General features: G+C 43.0%; 1 protein-coding gene across 1 annotated transcript in view; it reads right to left on the bottom strand.

Annotated features, from left to right (window-relative positions):
* CD2AP (CD2 associated protein) overlaps positions 1-21,300 on the bottom strand; it is a gene marked incomplete at its 3' end in the record, with an annotated part of 687,573 nt that overhangs the window by 195,949 nt on the left and 470,324 nt on the right. Inside the window, 1 exon segment of the mRNA XM_053709615.1 lies at positions 12,369-12,456. Within this exon segment, the coding sequence (XP_053565590.1) occupies positions 12,369-12,456 (88 nt within the window).

Below are 21,300 nucleotides of genomic sequence, written 5' to 3'. Positions count from 1 at the left end.
ACCTCAAGCAGCAAGAGACTGCTCACTGTTCCCCCAACTGAAGTTAATTGCTCTCAACAGTCCTGTGTGGAACAGCCATGGATTTTAGTGACGGTTGCTAAAATCATTTTCCTCATACAAACAGAAATCTTCATCTCTTTTCTGTTTCTGAGTAAATAGTACATACCAGCACTATTTCAAAATAACAAACTCTTGATTGAATAATAAAAACTACAGTTAAACACTAAAAAACTCTAAGCCATCTCCGTGGAGATGTTGCCTGTACAACGGCAAAGAGAATGACTGGGGTAGGCGGAGCCTAGGAGGGATCATGTGACCAGCTTTGCTGGGCTCTTTGCCATTTCCTGTTGGGGAAGAGAATATCCCACAAGTAAGGATGACGCCGTGGACCGGACACACCTATGTTGGAGAAATAAGATTTGCTGAGACAGAATATGATCAGGATACCACTGACCATGAGTCTAATGGGGAGGGAGCTGCAGAGGTCAGAATAGCATCAGTATTAGATATCCCTAGTGTTGAGATGGAAGGGGCTTCAAAAAACGAAGTGGGTTTAGATGTCAGACCAAAAAGAAAAAAACAAGAAGGGGTAGTAGAGGAAGAAAAAGAAAAGAGAGTAAGGACATATATGAGAACAAACCGGACTCAGGTCCGCAAGTATGTCTAAAAAAATGTAATTAATTTGTCACAATATGAACTTAACCAGTATGAAAAGGAGGTTTTGAGTAAGGGTTTGAATTTCTCCCCAACTGCCCACTTTAGCCTCTTTGACACCATCTTAGATGTAAATAGTTTTGTAAGAAAACTCACATTAAAAAAACATTTTTTTGTTGAAGATGGTGGTGTGGAGGAAACTGTGGGTACAGTTGATGATTTGGTTAGGTCTGGCTCTGATGGTGCATATAATACACTGAATTTTGGTGATCAATGTGCACTTACTGAGCTAATGCATTTGATGGATGATAATCTGGGAGATAATATTGCACAGGGAGATACACATCCTGAGGTGAGACTAAAAAGAAAAAGTAATTTTTACCCTATAAATACCAGGGGTAAAAATATAGATGTTTTTCAAAGAACAATTGAGAAGAAATTGATAGCATTGGCTTGTAAAGTTGAATCTAGTAAGAAGAAAAAATCAAATAGGTTTAACAAAAATCTCAGTGGCAATCATTTCAAGGCCTTGGCATCCCTAAAAGAAAACCACAATATAGTCATTAAGGCATCTGACAAAGGTGGTAATGTCGTTGTTATGGACAGGCCAAACGACAACTTAGGGATGCTGAGGTTTATGAAAAACTGGACTCCGATCCTACTTTTGTGTTCGGAAGGAGATTGGAGAAGGTATTACTGTTGGGAAAACAAATAGGTTTGATAAAGGATTCTCAAATGGATTACCTACTAAAACAAAACCCAAGGATACCCATCTTCTATTTCCTCCCGAAGCTACATAAGGATGAAGTACATCCTCCTGGTAGACCCATCATATCAGGGGTGGGCTCACTTTTAGAGCCCACCTCTGAGTTGGTGGATATATTTTTGCAACCCCTTGTGGGAGATCTCACCAGTTACATCAAAGATTCTACACAGGTGTTGTGTGCCATGAAATCCATACAATGGAAACCATCCTATCGGTTTATAACAGTGGAATTCATTTGGACAAAACGCATTTGTTCAAATGAATCTTTGTATCAGCAACAAAGTAAAAAATTACATGACAGACTTCTTGAAAGAGGGTATAAGGACACCCTTCTACTAAGTACAAAAGAGATAGTCGATGCTATACCACGAGAGGACCTTCTCTTATACAGGAAAGTTGAAAGAGAGGGAAAGGCTAAGGAGGTATGTAAAAACATCATTTTTAGCACTCCATACAGTCTGGAGTTTAAACAACTTTGTGATATCATCCGTGAAAGCCTTCCGATTCTCCATACTGACACAGTATTAGAGAAAGTAGTGGCAGAGGGTATAAAATTTGTACCTAAAAAAGCTATGACTATAAGAGATTATGTAGCTCCCTCGTCCTTGCCAGTTAGGAAGACACAATCTTGGTTGAAACCTAGGATGGGTTTCTATAGATGTAGAGCTACCAGGTGTAAAACATGTGACTATGTAACTGAGGGGGATACTTTTATGTCCCACAGCACCAACAAAGAATACAAAATCAAATTTAGACTAAATTGTAATTCCACACATATAGTCTATCTTATGACGTGTAAAGAATGTAAAATACAATATTTGGGGAAAACCAAGAGGAGGTTAAGAGATCGGGTGTTGGAGCACATCAGGGACATTGAGGACCCTGATGTGTTTACCTCTGTTGCCACCCATTTTAAATTTGAACATTTGGGAAACTCAAGCTTGGCTAATTTCCAAGCTATTGATCATGTTCCTTTCTCCAAGAGAGGTGGGGACAGAGAATATTATTTAAGTAAAAAGGAGGTCAGATGGATTTTTTATCTCAACACCAGGATCCCACTTGGCTTGAATGTTGAAGCCGATGTCAATCTTTTTGTTTAAATAATTACAATAAAATTTGGGGGATGCAGTGTTATGGAATTAAAGTTAGAATTAAAATTTAAATAAAATAATATTACCAACATTAAATGACATTTGATTGGCCCCTTTTCTAAAAGTAGTTGTCTATAAATATCAAAAATTAGAAATCAAAAATTGAGAATTAATCATTTAAAAAAAATGTTTTAACAATTTTTTTTTCTTTTTTTCAATATCTACTTTTCTCCCCTTTCATGTTTGTTGTTTTTGTTTGTATATTAATGAATATGTATATTTATGGGTACATTCCTTCCTGTGTCTTGTACATTTTCAGTCTATGAAGTTGGGAACAACATTTTAAGGCTTTACAAATGATTAAGTATAATACATGTGATGTTAATTGCTGAATTATATTGTCCCTTTAAATAGACTGCAGGCAGTTGCATATGTCAAGCAGTGATCAAGTGCGGAGGACCCGCATGAAAGGCGTCTGCTGTTGCTGCCTTTTTGTGACCACTATATGATCTTTGTAGTGGTCATTTTGCTATTGTCCGCTTTTTTGTTTTTAAGTGCACAGTGCATTTAATAAAAAAAAAATTCTGAATTTACCTATATTCGTCTGGAGCGTCTTCCTACAGTTAGCCGGAACTGTTTTTCTCATTGTATGTTCCTGTGGCGTCTGATACAGAGGCGCACTTCCTGGCTCCTGTGGATGATCGTGGGGGAGTTGTTGGACCGGTGCACACGCTGAAGCAACGCCGAAGATACGCAGAAGAAGCCGGCATCTGAGCACTGCTGGGGTAAGCACCGCTTGCTGTGTATATTGTTCTTGGCCTGTTTACCCTTGTTCCAGCCTTGCATTGGTTTCCATGCTGGTTTAGGCTGGGAATTGTTACCCTCTTGTCTAGAGGCTGCAGAGTTAGGAGACGGTCCGTTCCTGAAATTGCGAAAGGAACGAAAATTAGATTTGTTCTTAGCCTTGAAAGGCCTATCCTGTGGAAGGGCATGGCCCTTTCCCCCAGTGATGTCTGAAATAATCTCCTTCAATTCTGGCCGGAAAAGGGTCTTACCTTTGAAAGGAATATTAAGCAGTTTTGTCTTGGACGACACATCCGCCGACCAAGATTTTAGCCAAAGCGCTCTGCGCGCCACTATTGCAAAACCTGAATTTTTCGCAGCTAATTTAGCCAATTGAAAAGCGGCATCTAAAATAAAGGAATTAGCCAACTTTAGTGCGTGAATTCTGTCCATGACTTCCTCATATGAAGTCTCCTTATGGGGCGAATTTTCTAGTTCCTCGAACCAAAAAGACGCCGCCGTGGTGACAGGAATAATGCACGAAATTGGTTGGAGAAGGAAGCCTTGCTGAACAAATATCTTTTTAAGCAATCCTTCCAATTTTTTATCCATAGGATCTTTGAAAGCACAACTGTCCTCAATGGGAATAGTTGTGCGCTTGGCCAACGTAGAAACTGCCCCCTCAACCTTAGGGACTGTTTGCCATGCGTTCCTTCTGGGGTCGACAATGGGGAACATTTTCTTAAATATAGGAGGTGGGACAAAAACAGAATTTATGTTAACCTGATAAATTACTTTCTCCAACGGTGTGTCCGGTCCACGGCGTCATCCTTACTTGTGGGATATTCTCTTCCCCAACAGGAAATGGCAAAGAGCCCAGCAAAGCTGGTCACATGATCCCTCCTAGGCTCCGCCTTCCCCAGTCATTCGACCGACGTAAAGGAGGAATATTTGCATAGGAGAAACCATATGATACCGTGGTGACTGTAGTTAAAGAAAATAAATTATCAGACCTGATTAAAAAAACCAGGGCAGGCCGTGGACCGGACACACCGTTGGAGAAAGTAATTTATCAGGTAAACATAAATTCTGTTTTCTCAAAAAGAGGTTTGTCCGGTCCACGGCGTCATCCTTACTTGTGGGAACCAATACCAAAGCTTTAGGACACGGATGAAGGGAGGGAGCAAATCAGGTCACCTAGATGGAAGGCACCACGGCTTGCAAAACCTTTCTCCCAAAAATAGCCTCAGAAGAAGCAAAAGTATCAAACTTGTAAAATTTAGTAAAAGTGTGCAGTGAAGACCAAGTCGCTGCCTTACATATCTGATCAACAGAAGCCTCGTTCTTGAAGGCCCATGTGGAAGCCACAGCCCTAGTGGAATGAGCTGTGATTCTTTCAGGAGGCTGCCGTCCGGCAGTCTCGTAAGCCAATCTGATGATGCTTTTAATCCAAAAAGAGAGAGAGGTAGAAGTTGCTTTTTGACCTCTCCTTTTACCAGAATAAACAACAAACAAGGAAGATGTTTGTCTAAAATCCTTTGTAGCATCTAAATAGAATTTTAGAGCACGAACAACATCCAAATTGTGCAACAAACGTTCCTTCTTTGAAACTGGATTCGGACACAAAGAAGGCACGACTATCTCCTGGTTAATGTTTTTGTTAGAAACAACTTTCGGAAGAAAACCAGGTTTAGTACGTAAAACCACCTTATCTGCATGGAACACCAGATAAGGAGGAGAACACTGCAGAGCAGATAATTCTGAAACTCTTCTAGCAGAAGAAATTGCAACCAAAAACAAAACTTTCCAAGGTAATAACTTAATATCAACGGAATGTAAGGGTTCAAACGGAACCCCCTGAAGAACTGAAAGAACTAAATTGAGACTCCAAGGAGGAGTCAAAGGTTTGTGAACAGGCTTGATTCTAACCAGAGCCTGAACAAAGGCTTGAACATCTGGCACAGCTGCCAGCTTTTTGTGAAGTAACACAGACAAGGCAGAAATCTGTCCCTTCAAGGAACTAGTAGATAATCCTTTCTCCAAACCTTCTTGAAGAAAGGATAGAATCTTAGGAATTTTTACCTTGTCCCAAGGGAATCCTTTAGATTCACACCAACAGATATATTTTTTCCATATTTTGTGGTAAATTTTTCTAGTTACAGGCTTTCTGGCCTGAACAAGAGTATCAATGACAGGATCTGAGAACCCTCGCTGTGATAAGATCAAGCGTTCAATCTCCAAGCAGTCAGTTGGAGTGAGACCAGATTCGGATGTTCGAACGGACCCTGAACAAGAAGGTCTCGTCTCAAAGGTAGCTTCCATGGTGGAGCCGATGACATATTCACCAGGTCTGCATACCAAGTCCTGCGTGGCCACGCAGGAGCTATCAAGATCACCGATGCTCTCTCCTGATTGATCCTGGCTACCAGCCTGGGGATGAGAGGAAACGGCGGGAATACATAAGCTAGTTTGAAGGTCCAAGGTGCTACTAGTGCATCTACTAGAGTCGCCTTGGGATCCCTGGATCTGGACCCGTAGCAAGGAACCTTGAAGTTCTGACGAGAGGCCATCAGATCCATGTCTGGAATGCCCCACAATTGAGTAATTTGGGCAAAGATTTCCGGATGGAGTTCCCACTCCCCCGGATGAAATGTCTGACGACTCAGAAAATCCGCTTCCCAATTTTCCACTCCTGGGATGTGGATTGCAGACAAGTGGCAGGAGTGAGTCTCCGCCCATTGAATGATTTTGGTCACTTCTTCCATCGCCAGGGAACTCCTTGTTCCCCCCTGATGGTTGATGTACGCAACAGTCGTCATGTTGTCTGATTGAAACCGTATGAACTTGGCCTTTGCTAGCTGAGGCCAAGCCTTGAGAGCATTGAATATCGCTCTCAGTTCCAGAATATTTATCGGTAGAAGAGATTCTTCCCGAGACCAAAGACCCTGAGCTTTCAGGGGTCCCCAGACCGCGCCCCAGCCCACCAGACTGGCGTCGGTCGTGACAATGACCCACTCTGGTCTGCGGAAGCTCATCCCCTGTGACAGGTTGTCCAGGGACAGCCACCAACGGAGTGAATCTCTGGTCCTCTGATTTACTTGTATCGTCGGAGACAAGTCTGTATAGTCCCCATTCCACTGACTGAGCATGCACAGTTGTAATGGTCTTAGATGAATTCGCCCAAAAGGAACTATGTCCATTGCCGCTACCATCAAACCTATTACTTCCATGCACTGCGCTATGGAAGGAAGAGGAACAGAATGAAGTATTTGACAAGAGTTTAGAAGTTTTGATTTTCTGGCCTCTGTCAGAAAAATCCTCATTTCTAAGGAGTCTATTATTGTTCCCAAGAAGGGAACCCTTGTTGACGGAGATAGAGAACTTTTTTCTACGTTCACTTTCCACCCGTGAGATCTGAGAAAGGCCAGGACAATGTCCGTGTGAGCCTTTGCTTGAGGAAGGGACGACGCTTGAATCAGAATGTCGTCCAAGTAAGGTACTACTGCAATGCCCCTTGGTCTTAGCACCGCTAGAAGGGACCCTAGTACCTTTGTGAAAATCCTTGGAGCAGTGGCTAATCCGAACGGAAGTGCCACAAACTGGTAATGCTTGTCCAGGAATGCGAACCTTAGGAACCGATGATGTTCCTTGTGGATAGGAATATGTAGATACGCATCCTTTAAATCCACCGTGGTCATGAATTGACCTTCCTGGATGGAAGGAAGAATTGTTCGAATGGTTTCCATTTTGAACGATGGAACCTTGAGAAACTTGTTTAGGATCTTGAGATCTAAGATTGGTCTGAATGTTCCCTCTTTTTTGGGAACTACGAACAGATTGGAGTAGAACCCCATCCCTTGTTCTCCTAATGGAACAGGATGAATCACTCCCATTTTTAACAGGTCTTCTACACAATGTAAGAATGCCTGTTTTTTTATGTGGTCTGAAGACAATTGAGACCTGTGGAACCTCCCCCTTGGGGGAAGCCCCTTGAATTCCAGAAGATAACCTTGGGAGACTATTTCTAGTGCCCAAGGATCCAGAACATCTCTTGCCCAAGCCTGAGCGAAGAGAGAGAGTCTGCCCCCCACCAGATCCGGTCCCGGATCGGGGGCCAACATCTCATGCTGTCTTGGTAGCAGTGGCAGGTTTCTTGGCCTGCTTTCCTTTGTTCCAGCCTTGCATTGGTCTCCAGGCTGGCTTGGCTTGAGAAGTATTACCCTCTTGCTTAGAGGACGTAGCACTTGGGGCTGGTCCGTTTCTGCGAAAGGGACGAAAATTAGGTTTATTTTTGGCCTTGAAAGACCTATCCTGAGGAAGGGCGTGGCCCTTGCCCCCAGTGATATCAGAGATAATCTCTTTCAAGTCAGGGCCAAACAGCGTTTTCCCCTTGAAAGGAATGTTAAGCAATTTGTTCTTGGAAGACGCATCCGCTGACCAAGATTTTAACCAAAGCGCTCTGCGCGCCACAATAGCAAAACCAGAATTTTTCGCCGCTAACCTAGCCAATTGCAAAGTGGCGTCTAGGGTGAAAGAATTAGCCAATTTGAGAGCATGAATTCTGTCCATAATCTCCTCATAAGAAGAAGAATTATTATTGAGCGCCTTTTCTAGCTCATCGAACCAGAAACACGCTGCTGTAGTGACAGGAACAATGCATGAAATTGGTTGTAGAAGGTAACCTTGCTGAACAAACATCTTTTTAAGCAAACCTTCTAATTTTTTATCCATAGGATCTTTGAAAGCACAACTATCTTCTATGGGTATAGTGGTGCGTTTGTTTAGAGTAGAAACCGCCCCCCTCGACCTTGGGGACTGTCTGCCATAAGTCCTTTCTGGGGTCGACCATAGGAAACAATTTTTTAAATATGGGGGGAGGGACGAAAGGTATACCGGGCCTTTCCCATTCTTTATTTACAATGTCCGCCACCCGCTTGGGTATAGGAAAAGCTTCGGGGGGCCCCGGGACCTCTAGGAACTTGTCCATTTTACATAGTTTCTCTGGAATGACCAAATTCTCACAATCATCCAGAGTGGATAACACCTCCTTAAGCAGAGCGCGGAGATGTTCCAATTTAAATTTAAATGTAATCACATCAGGTTCAGCTTGTTGAGAAATTTTCCCTGAATCTGAAATTTCTCCCTCAGACAAAACCTCCCTGGCCCCCTCAGACTGGTGTAGGGGCCCTTCAGAACCAATATCATCAGCGTCCTCATGCTCTTCAGTATTTTCTAAAACAGAGCAGTCGCGCTTTCGCTGATAAGTGGGCATTTTGGCTAAAATGTTTTTGATAGAATTATCCATTACAGCCGTTAATTGTTGCATAGTAAGGAGTATTGGCGCGCTAGATGTACTAGGGGCCTCCTGTGTGGGCAAGACTGGTGTAGACGAAGGAGGGGATGATGCAGTACCATGCTTACTCCCCTCACTTGAGGAATCATCTTGGGCATCATTTTCTCTAAATTTTGTGTCACATAAATCACATCTATTTAAATGAGAAGGAACCTTGGCTTCCCCACATTCAGAACACAGTCTATCTGGTAGTTCAGACATGTTAAACAGGCAAAAACTTGATAACAAAGTACAAAAAACGTTTTAAAATAAACCGTTACTGTCACTTTAAATTTTAAACTGAACACACTTTATTACTGCAATTGCGAAAAAGTATGAAGGAATTGTTCAAAATTCACCAAAATTTCACCACAGTGTCTTAAAGCCTTAAAAGTATTGCACACCAAATTTGGAAGCTTTAACCCTTAAAATAACGGAACCGGAGCCGTTTTTATATTTAACCCCTTTACAGTCCCTGGTATCTGCTTTGCTGAGACCCAACCAAGCCCAAAGGGGAATACGATACCAAATGACGCCTTCAGAAAGTCTTTTCTATGTATCAGAGCTCCTCACACATGCATCTGCATGTCATGCTTCTCAAAAACAAGTGCGCAATAGAGGCGCGAAAATGAGACTCTGCCTATGATTAGGGAAAGCCCCTAGAGAATAAGGTGTCCAATACAGTGCCTGCCGGTTATTTTACATAATTCCCAAGATTAAAATAATTCCTCAAGGCTATGGAGTATAAAATATGTTTATATATAAATCGATTTAGCCCAGAAAATGTCTACAGTCTTAAAAAGCCCTTGTGAAGCCCTTTTTTTCTTTCTGTAATAAAAATGGCTTACCGGATCCCATAGGGAAAATGACAGCTTCCAGCATTACATCGTCTTGTTAGAATGTGTCATACCTCAAGCAGCAAAAGTCTGCTCACTGTTCCCCCAACTGAAGTTAATTCCTCTCAACAGTCCTGTGTTGAAACAGCCATCGATTTTAGTAACGGTTGCTAAAATCATTTTCCTCTTACAAACAGAAATCTTCATCTCTTTTCTGTTTCAGAGTAAATAGTACATACCAGCACTATTTTAAAATAACAAACTCTTGATTGAATAATAAAAACTACAGTTAAACACTAAAAAACTCTAAGCCATCTCCGTGGAGATGTTGCCTGTACAACGGCAAAGAGAATGACTGGGGAAGGCGGAGCCTAGGAGGGATCATGTGACCAGCTTTGCTGGGCTCTTTGCCATTTCCTGTTGGGGAAGAGAATATCCCACAAGTAAGGATGACGCCGTGGACCGGACACACCTATGTTGGAGAAAGATATACCTGGTTTCTCCCACTCCTTGGTCACTATGTCCGCCACCCTCTTGGGTATCGGAAAGGCATCAGCGTGCACAGGGACCTCTAAGAATTTGTCCATTTTGCACAATTTCTCTGGAATCACCAAAGAGTCACAATCATCAAGAGTAGTTAGCACCTCCTTAAGCAGGGCGCGGAGATGTTCTAACTTAAATTTAAATGCCACGATATCAGGTTCTGCCTGCTGAGAAACTTTTCCTGAATCAGAAATTTCTCCCTCAGACAGACCCTCCCTCACAGCCAATTCAGACTGGTGTGAGGGTATAACAGATAAATTATCGTCAGCGCCCACTTGCTCATCCTCTGTATTTAAAAAATGTGACAGTACTGTCCTTACTTTGTTTGGACGCCATGGCACAATTTTCACATACATTTAAAGGGGGAACCACCTTGGCCTCCATACACACAGAACATATTCTATCTGAAGGTACAGACATGTTAGACAGACTTAGGCAGGCTATTAATGCAAAAAAAAAACGTTACTGTCTCTTTAAATAATAAAAAGAGTACACTTTATTTCTGAATGTTTGAAAAACTATGAAGGAAATATCCGATCCTTACGAATTTTACACCCTAGTGTCTTAATGCTTTGAAAGTATTGCACACCAAATTTCAAGTCTCTAACCCCTTAAATGAGCAAACCGGAGCTAATTGTTTAATTTACCAGTTTAAACCCACTACAGTCCCTGCCACAGCCTTTTGCTGCGGCTTTACCTTCCTTGGGGGTTATTCACCACAGAAATAAGCCTTCTAGAAATCGATTTTATGGCCACAGGACCCTCTCACATGAAGCTGCATGCACTGCTTCCAGAAGTAACTGCGCAATTAAGGCGCGAAAATGAGGCCTCCTCCCTCTGCATACCAGAGTGAAGGGGCCTTCCTGACTAGATTAGATGTCTAACAAACTGCCAGGCGTAATAAAAACGTTCCCAAAAGTGTTTCCAAGTCTCAAAACACTCCAAAAATCATATAAATATTATATAAATCAATCGATTTAGCCCACAATAGTGTCAACCAGTATATAGCCCATTTATAAGCCTTCATTCTGTTATGAGTCTAAGAAAATGGCTTACCGATCCCATAAGGGAAAATGACAGTCTTCTTCTGGCATTACTATGTCTTGTTAGAAAAGAGACTAGTCATACCTGGAGCAGAAAAGTCTGCAAACTGTTCCCCCCAACTGAAGTTCTCTGGTTTCAACAGTCCTGCGTGGGAACAGCAATGGATTTTAGTTACTGCTGCTAAAATCATACTCCTCTTTAAACAGAACTCTTCATCACTTTCTTTTGTAGAGTAAATAGTACAAACCGGCACTATTTTAAAATAAACTCTTGATAGAAGAAATAAAAACTACAACTAACACCACATACTCTTTACCATCCCCGTGGAGATGCTACTTGTTCAGAGCGGCAAAGAGAATGACTGGGGGGCGGAGCCAGAGGGGGGCTATATGGGCAGCTTTTGCAGTGCTCTCTTTGCCATTTCCTGTTAGGGAAGAGAATATTCCCACAAGTAAGGATGAAGCCGTGGACCGGACACACCAATGTAGGAGAAATGACATGTTACAAGCCAATGCGAGAAAAACAAACAACGCACACAAACAAGCCGCAGGGGTCTTTTGTGTTCAAATTTGAATGTGCTCTCGGTGTCTGTAGCAAGCTACAATTTTATGCTTGTTTGTCCAAACGGAATTGATAGAAGTGAAAATCAACATGGAGGGGAAACTTTTCCAAACATTTATTTAATTTCAGGGGTTTGGATGTATGGATAACAAGTGCCGAGTATGACCCATAGTCAATAATTGTACCCCCACTTACCTCGTAAAATAACTCCAACTAATATTTTATAGCACCCTTTAACACATATCTATTCAATCATAAAAACCAGGCAGAGATATTTTTTTAATTAGTTTGTGGAGCAGCAGATTTTTGTTATATCTTGCTGTCTTTTTAGATAGCTATTACTAAATGATAAGTTTTATTTAATATAACGTTAGTGTTCTACAGCATACTTGAATTTACCGATCTACTATAGGTCATTTGTATATCAGTACAAATTATGGTGTAGCACATGTTTGGCTGTTTACCACTAAAACAGTATTTATATAAAGGTCATCCAAAAGTTTAAAAATCCATCTTATATTAATATATAAGACCAATTTTCTCCACTTTTTTCCATGCCTAAAATGCCTAACATATAGTCCCTAGGCTATGATATACTCATAAGTGAGTATGTACTAACAGCCTATATGCTTAGCAGGTGCCAACAACAAATCCCAACTGGGATCTTTGCCTCCTCCGAGTGACCAGGAGTATAATTCCCAGGATTAATGGATCATGGACTCTCACACCGTTATGAAAGAAAAATCTATAAATCTCACCTTTAGGTTTGCTTTCTGTTTCTGTCTTGGATGTTTCTGAATTGGAAGTGGAAGGTAACTTTGTAACTGTATGCGGGGTGGATAATGGCTATATAGGAAAGAAAGTAATATTAAATTTCAACCTTTTATAAATACAAATTACATGAAAATAGAAAAACACAAATTATGTTTACCTGATAATTTCGTTTCCATCGAGAGGAGGAGAGTCCACGGCTTCATTCATTACTGTTGGGAATTAAGAACCTGGCCACCAGGAGGAGGCAGACACCCCAGCCAAAGGCTTAAATACTCCTCCCACTTCCCTCATCCCCCAGTCATTCTGCAGAGGGAACAAGGAACAGTAGGAGAAATATCAGGGTATAAATGGTGCCAGAAGATAAATAAATTTAGGTCCACCCATCGGATACGGGCGGGAGCCGTGGACTCTCCTACCCAACTAAAGGGGAGGAGAGTCCACGGCTTCTTTCATTACTGTTGGAAACAAATACCCTAGCTCTAGAGTACACTGAATGAAACTGGGAGGGTAAAGAGGTGGACCCTAATCAGAGGGTAAAGAGGTGGACCCTAATCAGAGGGCACCACAGCCTTACTCCCAAATATAGCTTCCGCAGAAGCAAAAACGTTAAATTTGTAAAACTTTGTAAAAGTGTGTAAGGAGGATCAGGTAGCCAACCGCCTTACAAATTTGCTTCATAGAGGCCTCATTCTTGAAGGCCCAAGACGAAGCCACAGCTCTAGTTGAATGAGCCGTGATCCTCTAAGGAGGCTTATGTCCCGCTGTCTTGTAAGCCAGGCGAATCAAACTACTCAACCAAAAGGACAAAGAAGTAGCATAGGCCCTCTGCCCCTTGCGCTTCCCTGAAAACACCACAAAAAGAGATGTAGACTGCCTGAAATCCTCAGTAGCCTGAAGATAGAACTTCAAGGCACGAACCACATCCAGGTTATGAAGTAACCGCTCCTTAGAAGAAGGGTTAGGACAAAAAAAAAAAAGGTACAACTATTTCCTGATTGATGTTATGGTTAGACACCACCTTGGGAAGAAACCCCAACCCAGTGCGAAGCACAGCCTTATCCGCATGAAACACCAGATAAGAAGGCTCACTATGCAAGGCAGCCAAGTCAGATACTCTGCGTGCCGATGCAATAGCCAACAGGAAAAGAACCTTCCAGGACAGAATCTTACTGTCAATGAAATGCATAGGTTCAAATGGAACGCTCTGCAAAACCTTAAGGACCAAGTTTAAGCTCCAAGGGGGAGCAGACAGAGCCTTAACAAAAGATTGTATGTCAGGGAGCTCAGCGAGTATCCAAGGCAACAAGACTGATAATGCCGAAATCTTTCCCTTTAAAGGAACTAGCAGCAAGACCCTTCTCCAAACCATCTTGGAGAAAGGACAGAATCCTGGATACATTCACCTTATGCCAAAGATATCCCTGCTTCTCACACCAGGACAAGTAAGTCCTCCACACCTTATGGTAGTTGCGAAGAGTGACTGGCTTCCTTGCCTGAATTAGAGTATCAATCACACTTTCCGAAAAGCCTCTCTTGGCCAAGACTAGGCATTCAATCTCCACGCAGTCAGCCTCAGAGAATCTAGATTTCGATGTTGAAAAGGGCCCTGTTCAAGCAGATCCCTGTGACAGGGTAACCTCCACGACGGAGAGGACGACATCCCCACTAGATACGTAAACCATGTCCTCTGCGGCCACGAAGGAGCAATAAGAATGGCCGAGGCCCTCTCCTGTTTGAAGCGTGCCACTACACGAGGTAGAAGTGGTAACGGTGGAAAAATGTAAGCTAGGCTGAATCCCCAAGGAACCACTAAGGCATCTATCAACTCTGCCTAGGGATCCTTGGACCTCAACCCGTATCGGGGTAGCTTGCAATTGAGTCTGGATGCCATGAGATCTATCTCCAGCGTTCCCCATTTGTGACAAATCTCCGCAAACACTTCAGGGTGAAGAGACCATTCCCCCGGATGGAAGGATTGTCTGCTGAGAAAGTCCGCTTCCCTGTTATCCACATCTGGAATGTGAATCGCAGAGAGCGAGCAGTTGTGGGACTCAGCCCACTCCAAGATCCAAGACACCTCCCTCATTGCGAGGAAGCTCCTCGTACCCCCCTGATGGTTGATATAAACAACAGAGGTAATGTTGTCGGTCTGGAATCTGATGAAGCTGACCGACCTCAGAGAAGGCCATGTCTTCAGAGCATTGTAAATAGCTCGGAGTTCCAGGATGTTTATCGGAAGGAGAGACTCCTGTGATAGATCTGAATGAACACCGTTCCACTGTCTCAACATGCACAATTGAAGAGGTTTGAGATGGAACTTGGCGAAAGGGATGACATCTATGCTTGAAACCATGAGACCTATCACCTCCATACATTGAGCCCCCGAGGGGCTTGTGGAGGACTAAAGGGGAAAACAAGTGGACGCAAGCTTCCTGTGTCGCTGATCTGTGAGAAATATTTTCATGGATATAGAGTCTATTATCGTGCACAGGAACTCCACCCTGTTGCTGGGAACTCTTTCCTGAGTTGATCTTCCAACTGTGAGATTGAAACAAAAGAAGAAGAGCCCTCGAATAATCCTCTGCGAGGCTGAGCGATGGCGCCTGAACTAGGATGTCGTCCAGATAAGGCGTCACCACAATGCCCCTGGATCTGGCCACTGCAAGCAGTGCCCCCAGAACCTTCGTGAAGACTCTCTGGGCCGTCGCCAGACCAAAAGGAAGGGTCACAAACTAGAAGTGTTGGTCCAGAAAAGCAAATCTTAGGAACCTGAAGTGGTCCCTGTGAATTGGCACATGAAGGTAAGCATCCTTCAAGTCTATAGTCGTCATGAACTGTTCCTCTTGCACTAGATGCAGGATAGATCCGATTGTTTCAATTTTGAACGATGGAACATTCAGAAACTTGTTCAAACATTTTAGATCCAAAATCGGGCGGAATGTGCCCTCCTTCTTTGGAACCACAACAAGATTGGAATAGTACCCTAGACCCCTCTCTGCTAGGGGTACTGGTACGGTAACCCAGAGAGAGGCGAGATCTCTCACACACTCTAAAGGCATCTCTCTTTTCTGGACTTGAAGACAGGTTTGACAGGAGGAATCTGCCCCCAGGTGGATGGGATCTGAAACCTATCCTGTAACCCTGGGTGAAAACTTCCAGAACCCAAGGGTCCTGAACGTCCTGCAACCAGGCCTCTGAGAATAGAGATAATCTGCCCCCTACTTGATCCTGAGACAGGTCGGGGGCCGCCCCTTCATGCCGATTTCGACTCAGCGAGCTTCTTGCTCTGCTTAGACTTGTTCCAAGATTGAGCTGGCTTCCAAGTTCCCTTGGACAGGTCTGCTTTTACGGAGGCTGTCGGCGCTGGGCCTTGTCTGCACGAAACGGACGAAAAGTAGATCCCTTAGGCTTAGCCTTCTTATCCTGCGGTAGGAAAGCTCCCTTGCCTGTCGTAACCGTGGATATGATCGAATCCAATCCTGGACCAAATAGAATCTTGCCATGAAAAGGAAGGGACATAGGAGGTCATGTCCACAGACCAAGATTTTAGCCACAGAGCCCTGCGAGCTAAAACAGAAAAACTTGAAACTTAGCATTCAGGCGAATAATTTGAATATTGGCATCGCAGATGAAAGAATTAGCAACCTTCAGCGCCTTAATCTTATCCTGTATCTCATCGATGGAAGTCTCCCCCTCGACCATTTCACACAGGGATTCACACCAATATGTCACAGCTCCAGAGACCGCTGCTGCTGGCCTTCTCAACATGTTTTCCAGCTTTTTATCCATGGGCTCTTTGAACGAACTATCCTCGAGTGGAATAGTTGTTCGCTTCCCGAGTGTAGAGATAACCCCATCCACTTTAGGAATGGTCCCCCACAGCTCAAGCTGAGAGTCCGAAACGGGGAACAGTTTCTTAAAAGAAGAAGGGGAAAAGGAAGAACCTAATCTCTCCCATTCGTTCTTAATATTTGCCATCTTAACAGGAACCGGGAAGGTCTGGGGCACTACCCTGTCCTCGTATACCTTATCAAGCTTAGGAATCGAAGGTTCCTCCGGAATCTTAGGTTCCGGAAACCTCCAGAGTAGCAAGCACCTGCTGAAGCAAAAAGCGCAAATTCTCCATCCTAAACCTAAAACCAGGCTCCTTCGCAGCCGGAGGTTTAGACGACACGGACTCCAACCCAGAAGGGGCCTCCTCCGAAGAGTCGGAGTGTGCCTCGTCATCGTATAGAGCCTCTGGGATTTCCATCAGCGTAGACAAACCCCGGGTTGGCCGCTATGATACACCCTATGCTTAGCAGAACGTGGTAAAGCATGGATCACTTTTGAAACCGCCGATTCCAGTTGGTCCGCAAAGTCTGACGGCCAACGAATCTCTCCCGAAGGAGTAACGGTTGGACCCCGAGGCGCTGCATGTGCGATCGGAGATAAATGCAGGGAACGCACCTCACGGGACGAAGAATCCTCAGAAGTGGACGGCTCAGAAGTACTAGACATCCGTTGACATTTAGATGTCGTAACTTTAACAAGGCATGTGGAACATAGTTGAGCAGGCTGATCTACTAGAACCTCCACACAATAAACACAGGAATGAGACTTTGTTAAAGAGGGAGACCCATCTAACACGTCAGAGTACTCCATAGCTTGCGCTTATGTTTGTACTAGCTTAATTAACAAAAAGCACCTTTATACCTCCGATGGCCGGGGCACTCACCACCTCCTAGGACCCAGACTAAAGAAACCGTTGCGTCTCCTGCGCCACAGATCAACAGAGGAATAGAGATAGGTACACCCGGTCACCTGGAGTGCTTGGCAGGACCACCCCTGCACTAAGGAAAAACGCGCCAAATATTCCCGCAAGTAACCTGAAAAACGCGCAATATTCCCGCAAGTAACCTGAAAAACACGCAATATTCCCACAAGTAACCTGAAAGTTCGACACATTGCCAGAGCCTCATCTTGCACATAATGCAGCAATGACACAATAAATAATATCATGTATAAACCCCCCTGTTCAATAATCCCCTTTCCAGGAATAGTAACCCTTGATTCTTTAAAGATAAAAAAGCGTCACACTGTGACCCTGTCTTGCATGTTATCATTAAGTAATAAAAAAATGAAACGCTCTTACCAGAATCTAAGCCGTGGAACAGGAACATGGCCCTTCAAGTGTGACAGGTTAGTAACCTTGCTCTTGACAGACTTGAGTGCAGAAAGCAGGCAGCAAAACTCGTCAACACTGATTGCTTGTGGAGCTGGTTATATGAGTCGGGATGGTTTCGCAAAAAGACTCTTCCTGCATCTCCGGACTCTAACTTTTGCCCAGGCTCTCGCTAAAAACTCCAGTCCCAATGCGAAGAGTACTACCCTCCATAAGAGACTACTTCGAATCTCCGGCACTTCTCTGCCATCCTCCTGTGACGAAAGGCAAAGAATGACTGGGGGAGGGAAGTGGGGGAGGTATTTAAGTCTTTGGTTGGGGTGTCTTTGCCTCCTCCTGGTGGCCAGGTTCTTAATTCCCAACAGTAATGAATGAATGAAGCCGTGGACTCTCCTCCCCTTTAGATGGAAAAGAAGAGAGTTCATCAATAAATATTTTTTCGAAGTCTCTCACATTTACCAGACAGGAATATAAAAATTAAACTTCATAGTATAGATGTAGAATGTGTATTTTTTAGAAAAACTCCAGTTTTCTTGTATGATCAAATTTGCTAGTTTTCTTGGTATCCTTCGGTGAAAAGTAAGCCAAGGTAGGTTCAAAGGACATCAGAAGTGTGTATGGGTCTGTAGCAATCTATGGCAGCAGTGCTTGCAAAGGTACATAACATTACTACAAACACTGTTGCAAACTGCTATTATGAGTGCTAAAGACACATGCACACTCCTGAGCTTACCTCTTTGTACTTTTCAACAAACAATACCAAGGGAGTAAAGAAAATTTGATAATAGAAGTAAATTTGAAATTGCATGCCCTGTCTGAATTTTAAAGGTTTAATTGTGCCTGAACCTGCAGATTGGTTCATAGAAAGCCATAAACTTTTTAATAAGCCAAAATGCCCAAAGCAAAAAAAAATCAGAAAACCGCTCCTCCTCAAGCCCACTTACATCACCCTTCAGTATTGCCTTTTAAGCCAAACACAGACAGAAATTTGAAAAGAACACAAAATATTCAAGTACTCTCACTTAGAACATTTAGAATCCATACCCTGCACTGCTGTCCTGGGCTCTTTCTGTAGCGATCTTGTGCTATTGCTGCATGTCCCACGAGTGGGGCAGTACAGAAATAGCAGGGCAGAATATCACGGATGCAGAGAGGGCCACTCTGTGTTGTCAAACGTTGGTGGTGTGGGAGGGTCAGGTGGGAGGCTGCCGCTACACTGAGAAAAACATTTCCATATCTAGAGGGTGGGAGGGATCCACTACTTACAGTACATGTGCTGGGAGAAGAAAAATGTATATGAACTGGGTACAGCTTCAAATACCTAAGATGGTGGATACTAGTAAGAGGGGGGAGGGAGATCAAGGGGGAGGGAGGGTAAGGGGGTAATCCAACACTGCAGGGAAAAAACATTTTGAGATACATTCTACCTCAGAAACCCCTTTACTGACGGGAATTTCAGAAGTGTGGTGCACAGCTGCAAATAGCAGCCTTTTAATTACCAAAAGGCAATGTGAAAGCCATGCATGTCTGCTATTTCTAAACAAAGGGGATCCCAGGGAACCTTTTAAAACCATTTGTGTTATGACTGCATACGTGATATCTAAATTATTTCAGTGAGATCCCCAAAGTTTGTGAAAACGTTAAATTCTTTAATTTTATTGCATTTGGCAGCAAAATGGTGCCATGAAATATACCAAGATGGGACTAGATCAATACCTTGCGTTGTCTACTAAAAAAATATATAGCTTTAGAAGGAAAATGTAAAAAATTTAAATTATGCTTACCTGATAATTATCTTTTCTTCAGATGGAAAGCGTCCACAGCTGCATTCATTACTTTTGGGAATTCAGAACCTGGCCACCAGGAGGAGGAAAAGACAGCCCAGCCAAAGGCTTAAATACCTCCCCCACTTCCCTCTTCCCCCAGTCATTCTGCCGAGGGAACAAGGAACAGTAGAAGAAATACCAGGGTGAAAAGGTGCAAGAACAGCAAAAATAATAGACGCCCCACAGAAAAATACGGGTGGAGAGCTGTGGACTCTCTCCATCTGAAGAAAATAAAATTATCAGGTAAGCATAATTTAAGTTTTTCTTCATAAATGGAAAGGGTCCACAGCTGCATTCATTACTTTTGGGAAAACAATACCCAAGCTATAGAGGACACTGAATGCAAAAAACGGGAGGGTACAAGAGGCAGCCCATTCTGAGGGCACCAGGCCTGAAAACCCCTACCCAACAACAACCTGCTTCTTCCGAAGCCGATAACAACTTTGAAAAAAAGGAAGAGGCCCAAGGACACTGACCGCAGATAGTCCACAAGCCTTGATAGAGACCGCAGGAACTAGACTCGACTGAGTCAACAGCCTCCAGGAGACACTGTCGCCCAGCAGTCGGTCTCCAAACAACACACCCCTTACTAAAGAAAGAGAACAAGCTACCGTAATCTTCCACAAAGAAGAAAAGACACGGAGAAATCATGATGTACTTGTAAAGCGCGGCTAATCCCCCTTAAGGGACTCAAGGCACTGCTCATCTTATCAACCTCAAATAGAGGAAGGCTGAGTAGAGCTCGCCGGGGATCGAACTTGCAACCCTGCTACAGTGCAGAGTAGCCACAGTGCATTAGTATGCTGAGCTAGCTGTCCAGCTAGCATAAGGAACTCCAGAACAACAGAGACCCACCAGACTCATAGAAACAAGGGGAGGCAATGCCCAGACCCCAGAAAAACATAATTTATGTAAGAACTTACCTGATAAATTAATTTCTTTCATATTGGCAAGAGTCCATAAGCTAGTGACGTATGGGATATACAATCCTACCAGGAGGGGAAAAGTTTCCCAAACCTCAAAATGCCTATAAATTCACCCCCCACCACACCCACAATTCAGTTTAACAAATAGCCAAGTAGTGGGGTGATAAAGAAAGGAGTAAAAAGAATTAACAAAGGAATTTGGAAATAATTGTGCTTTATACAAAAAAAAAATCATAACCACCATAAAAAAGGGTGGGCCTCATGGACTCTTGCCAATATGAAATAAATGAATCAGGTAAGTTCTTACATAAATTATGTTTTCTTTCATGTAATTGGAAAGAGTCCATGAGCTAGTGACGTATGGGATAGCAATACCCAAGATGTGGAACTCCACGCAAGAGTCACTAGAGAGGGAGGGATAAAAAATAAAAACAGCCATTTTCCGCTGAAAAAATAATCCACAACCCAAAATATAAGTTTTAATCTTTAAATGTCAAGAAAAACTTAAAACATCAGCAGAAGAATCAAACTGAAACAGCTGCCTGAAGAACTTTTCTACCAAAAACTGCTTCTGAAGAAGCAAATACATCAAAACGGTAGAATTTAGTAAATGTATGCAAAGAGGACCAAGTTGCCGCTTTGCAAATCTGATCAACTGAAGCTTCATTCTTAAAAGCCCATGAAGTGGAGACTGATCTAGTAGAATGAGCTGTAATTCTCTGAGGCGGGGTCTTACCTGACTCCAAAAAAGCTTGATGAATCAAAAGCTTCATCCAAGAAGCCAAGTAAATAGCAGAAGCCTTCTGACCTTTTCTAGGACCAGAAAATAAAACAGACTAGAAGTTTTCCTGAAATCTTTAGTAACTTCAACATAATATTTCACTTACCACATCCAAAGAATGTAAGGATCTTTCCAAAGAATTCTTAGGATTAGGACAAAAAGAAGGGACAACAATTTCTCTACTAATGTTGTTAGAATTCACAACCTTAGGTAAAAATT

Source organism: Bombina bombina, chromosome 4 (assembly GCF_027579735.1).
Source record: "Bombina bombina isolate aBomBom1 chromosome 4, aBomBom1.pri, whole genome shotgun sequence".
Lineage (NCBI taxonomy): Eukaryota > Metazoa > Chordata > Amphibia > Anura > Bombinatoridae > Bombina > Bombina bombina.
Note: the sequence above shows the minus strand (reverse complement) of the source record. Positions and strands in the feature narration are given on the sequence as shown.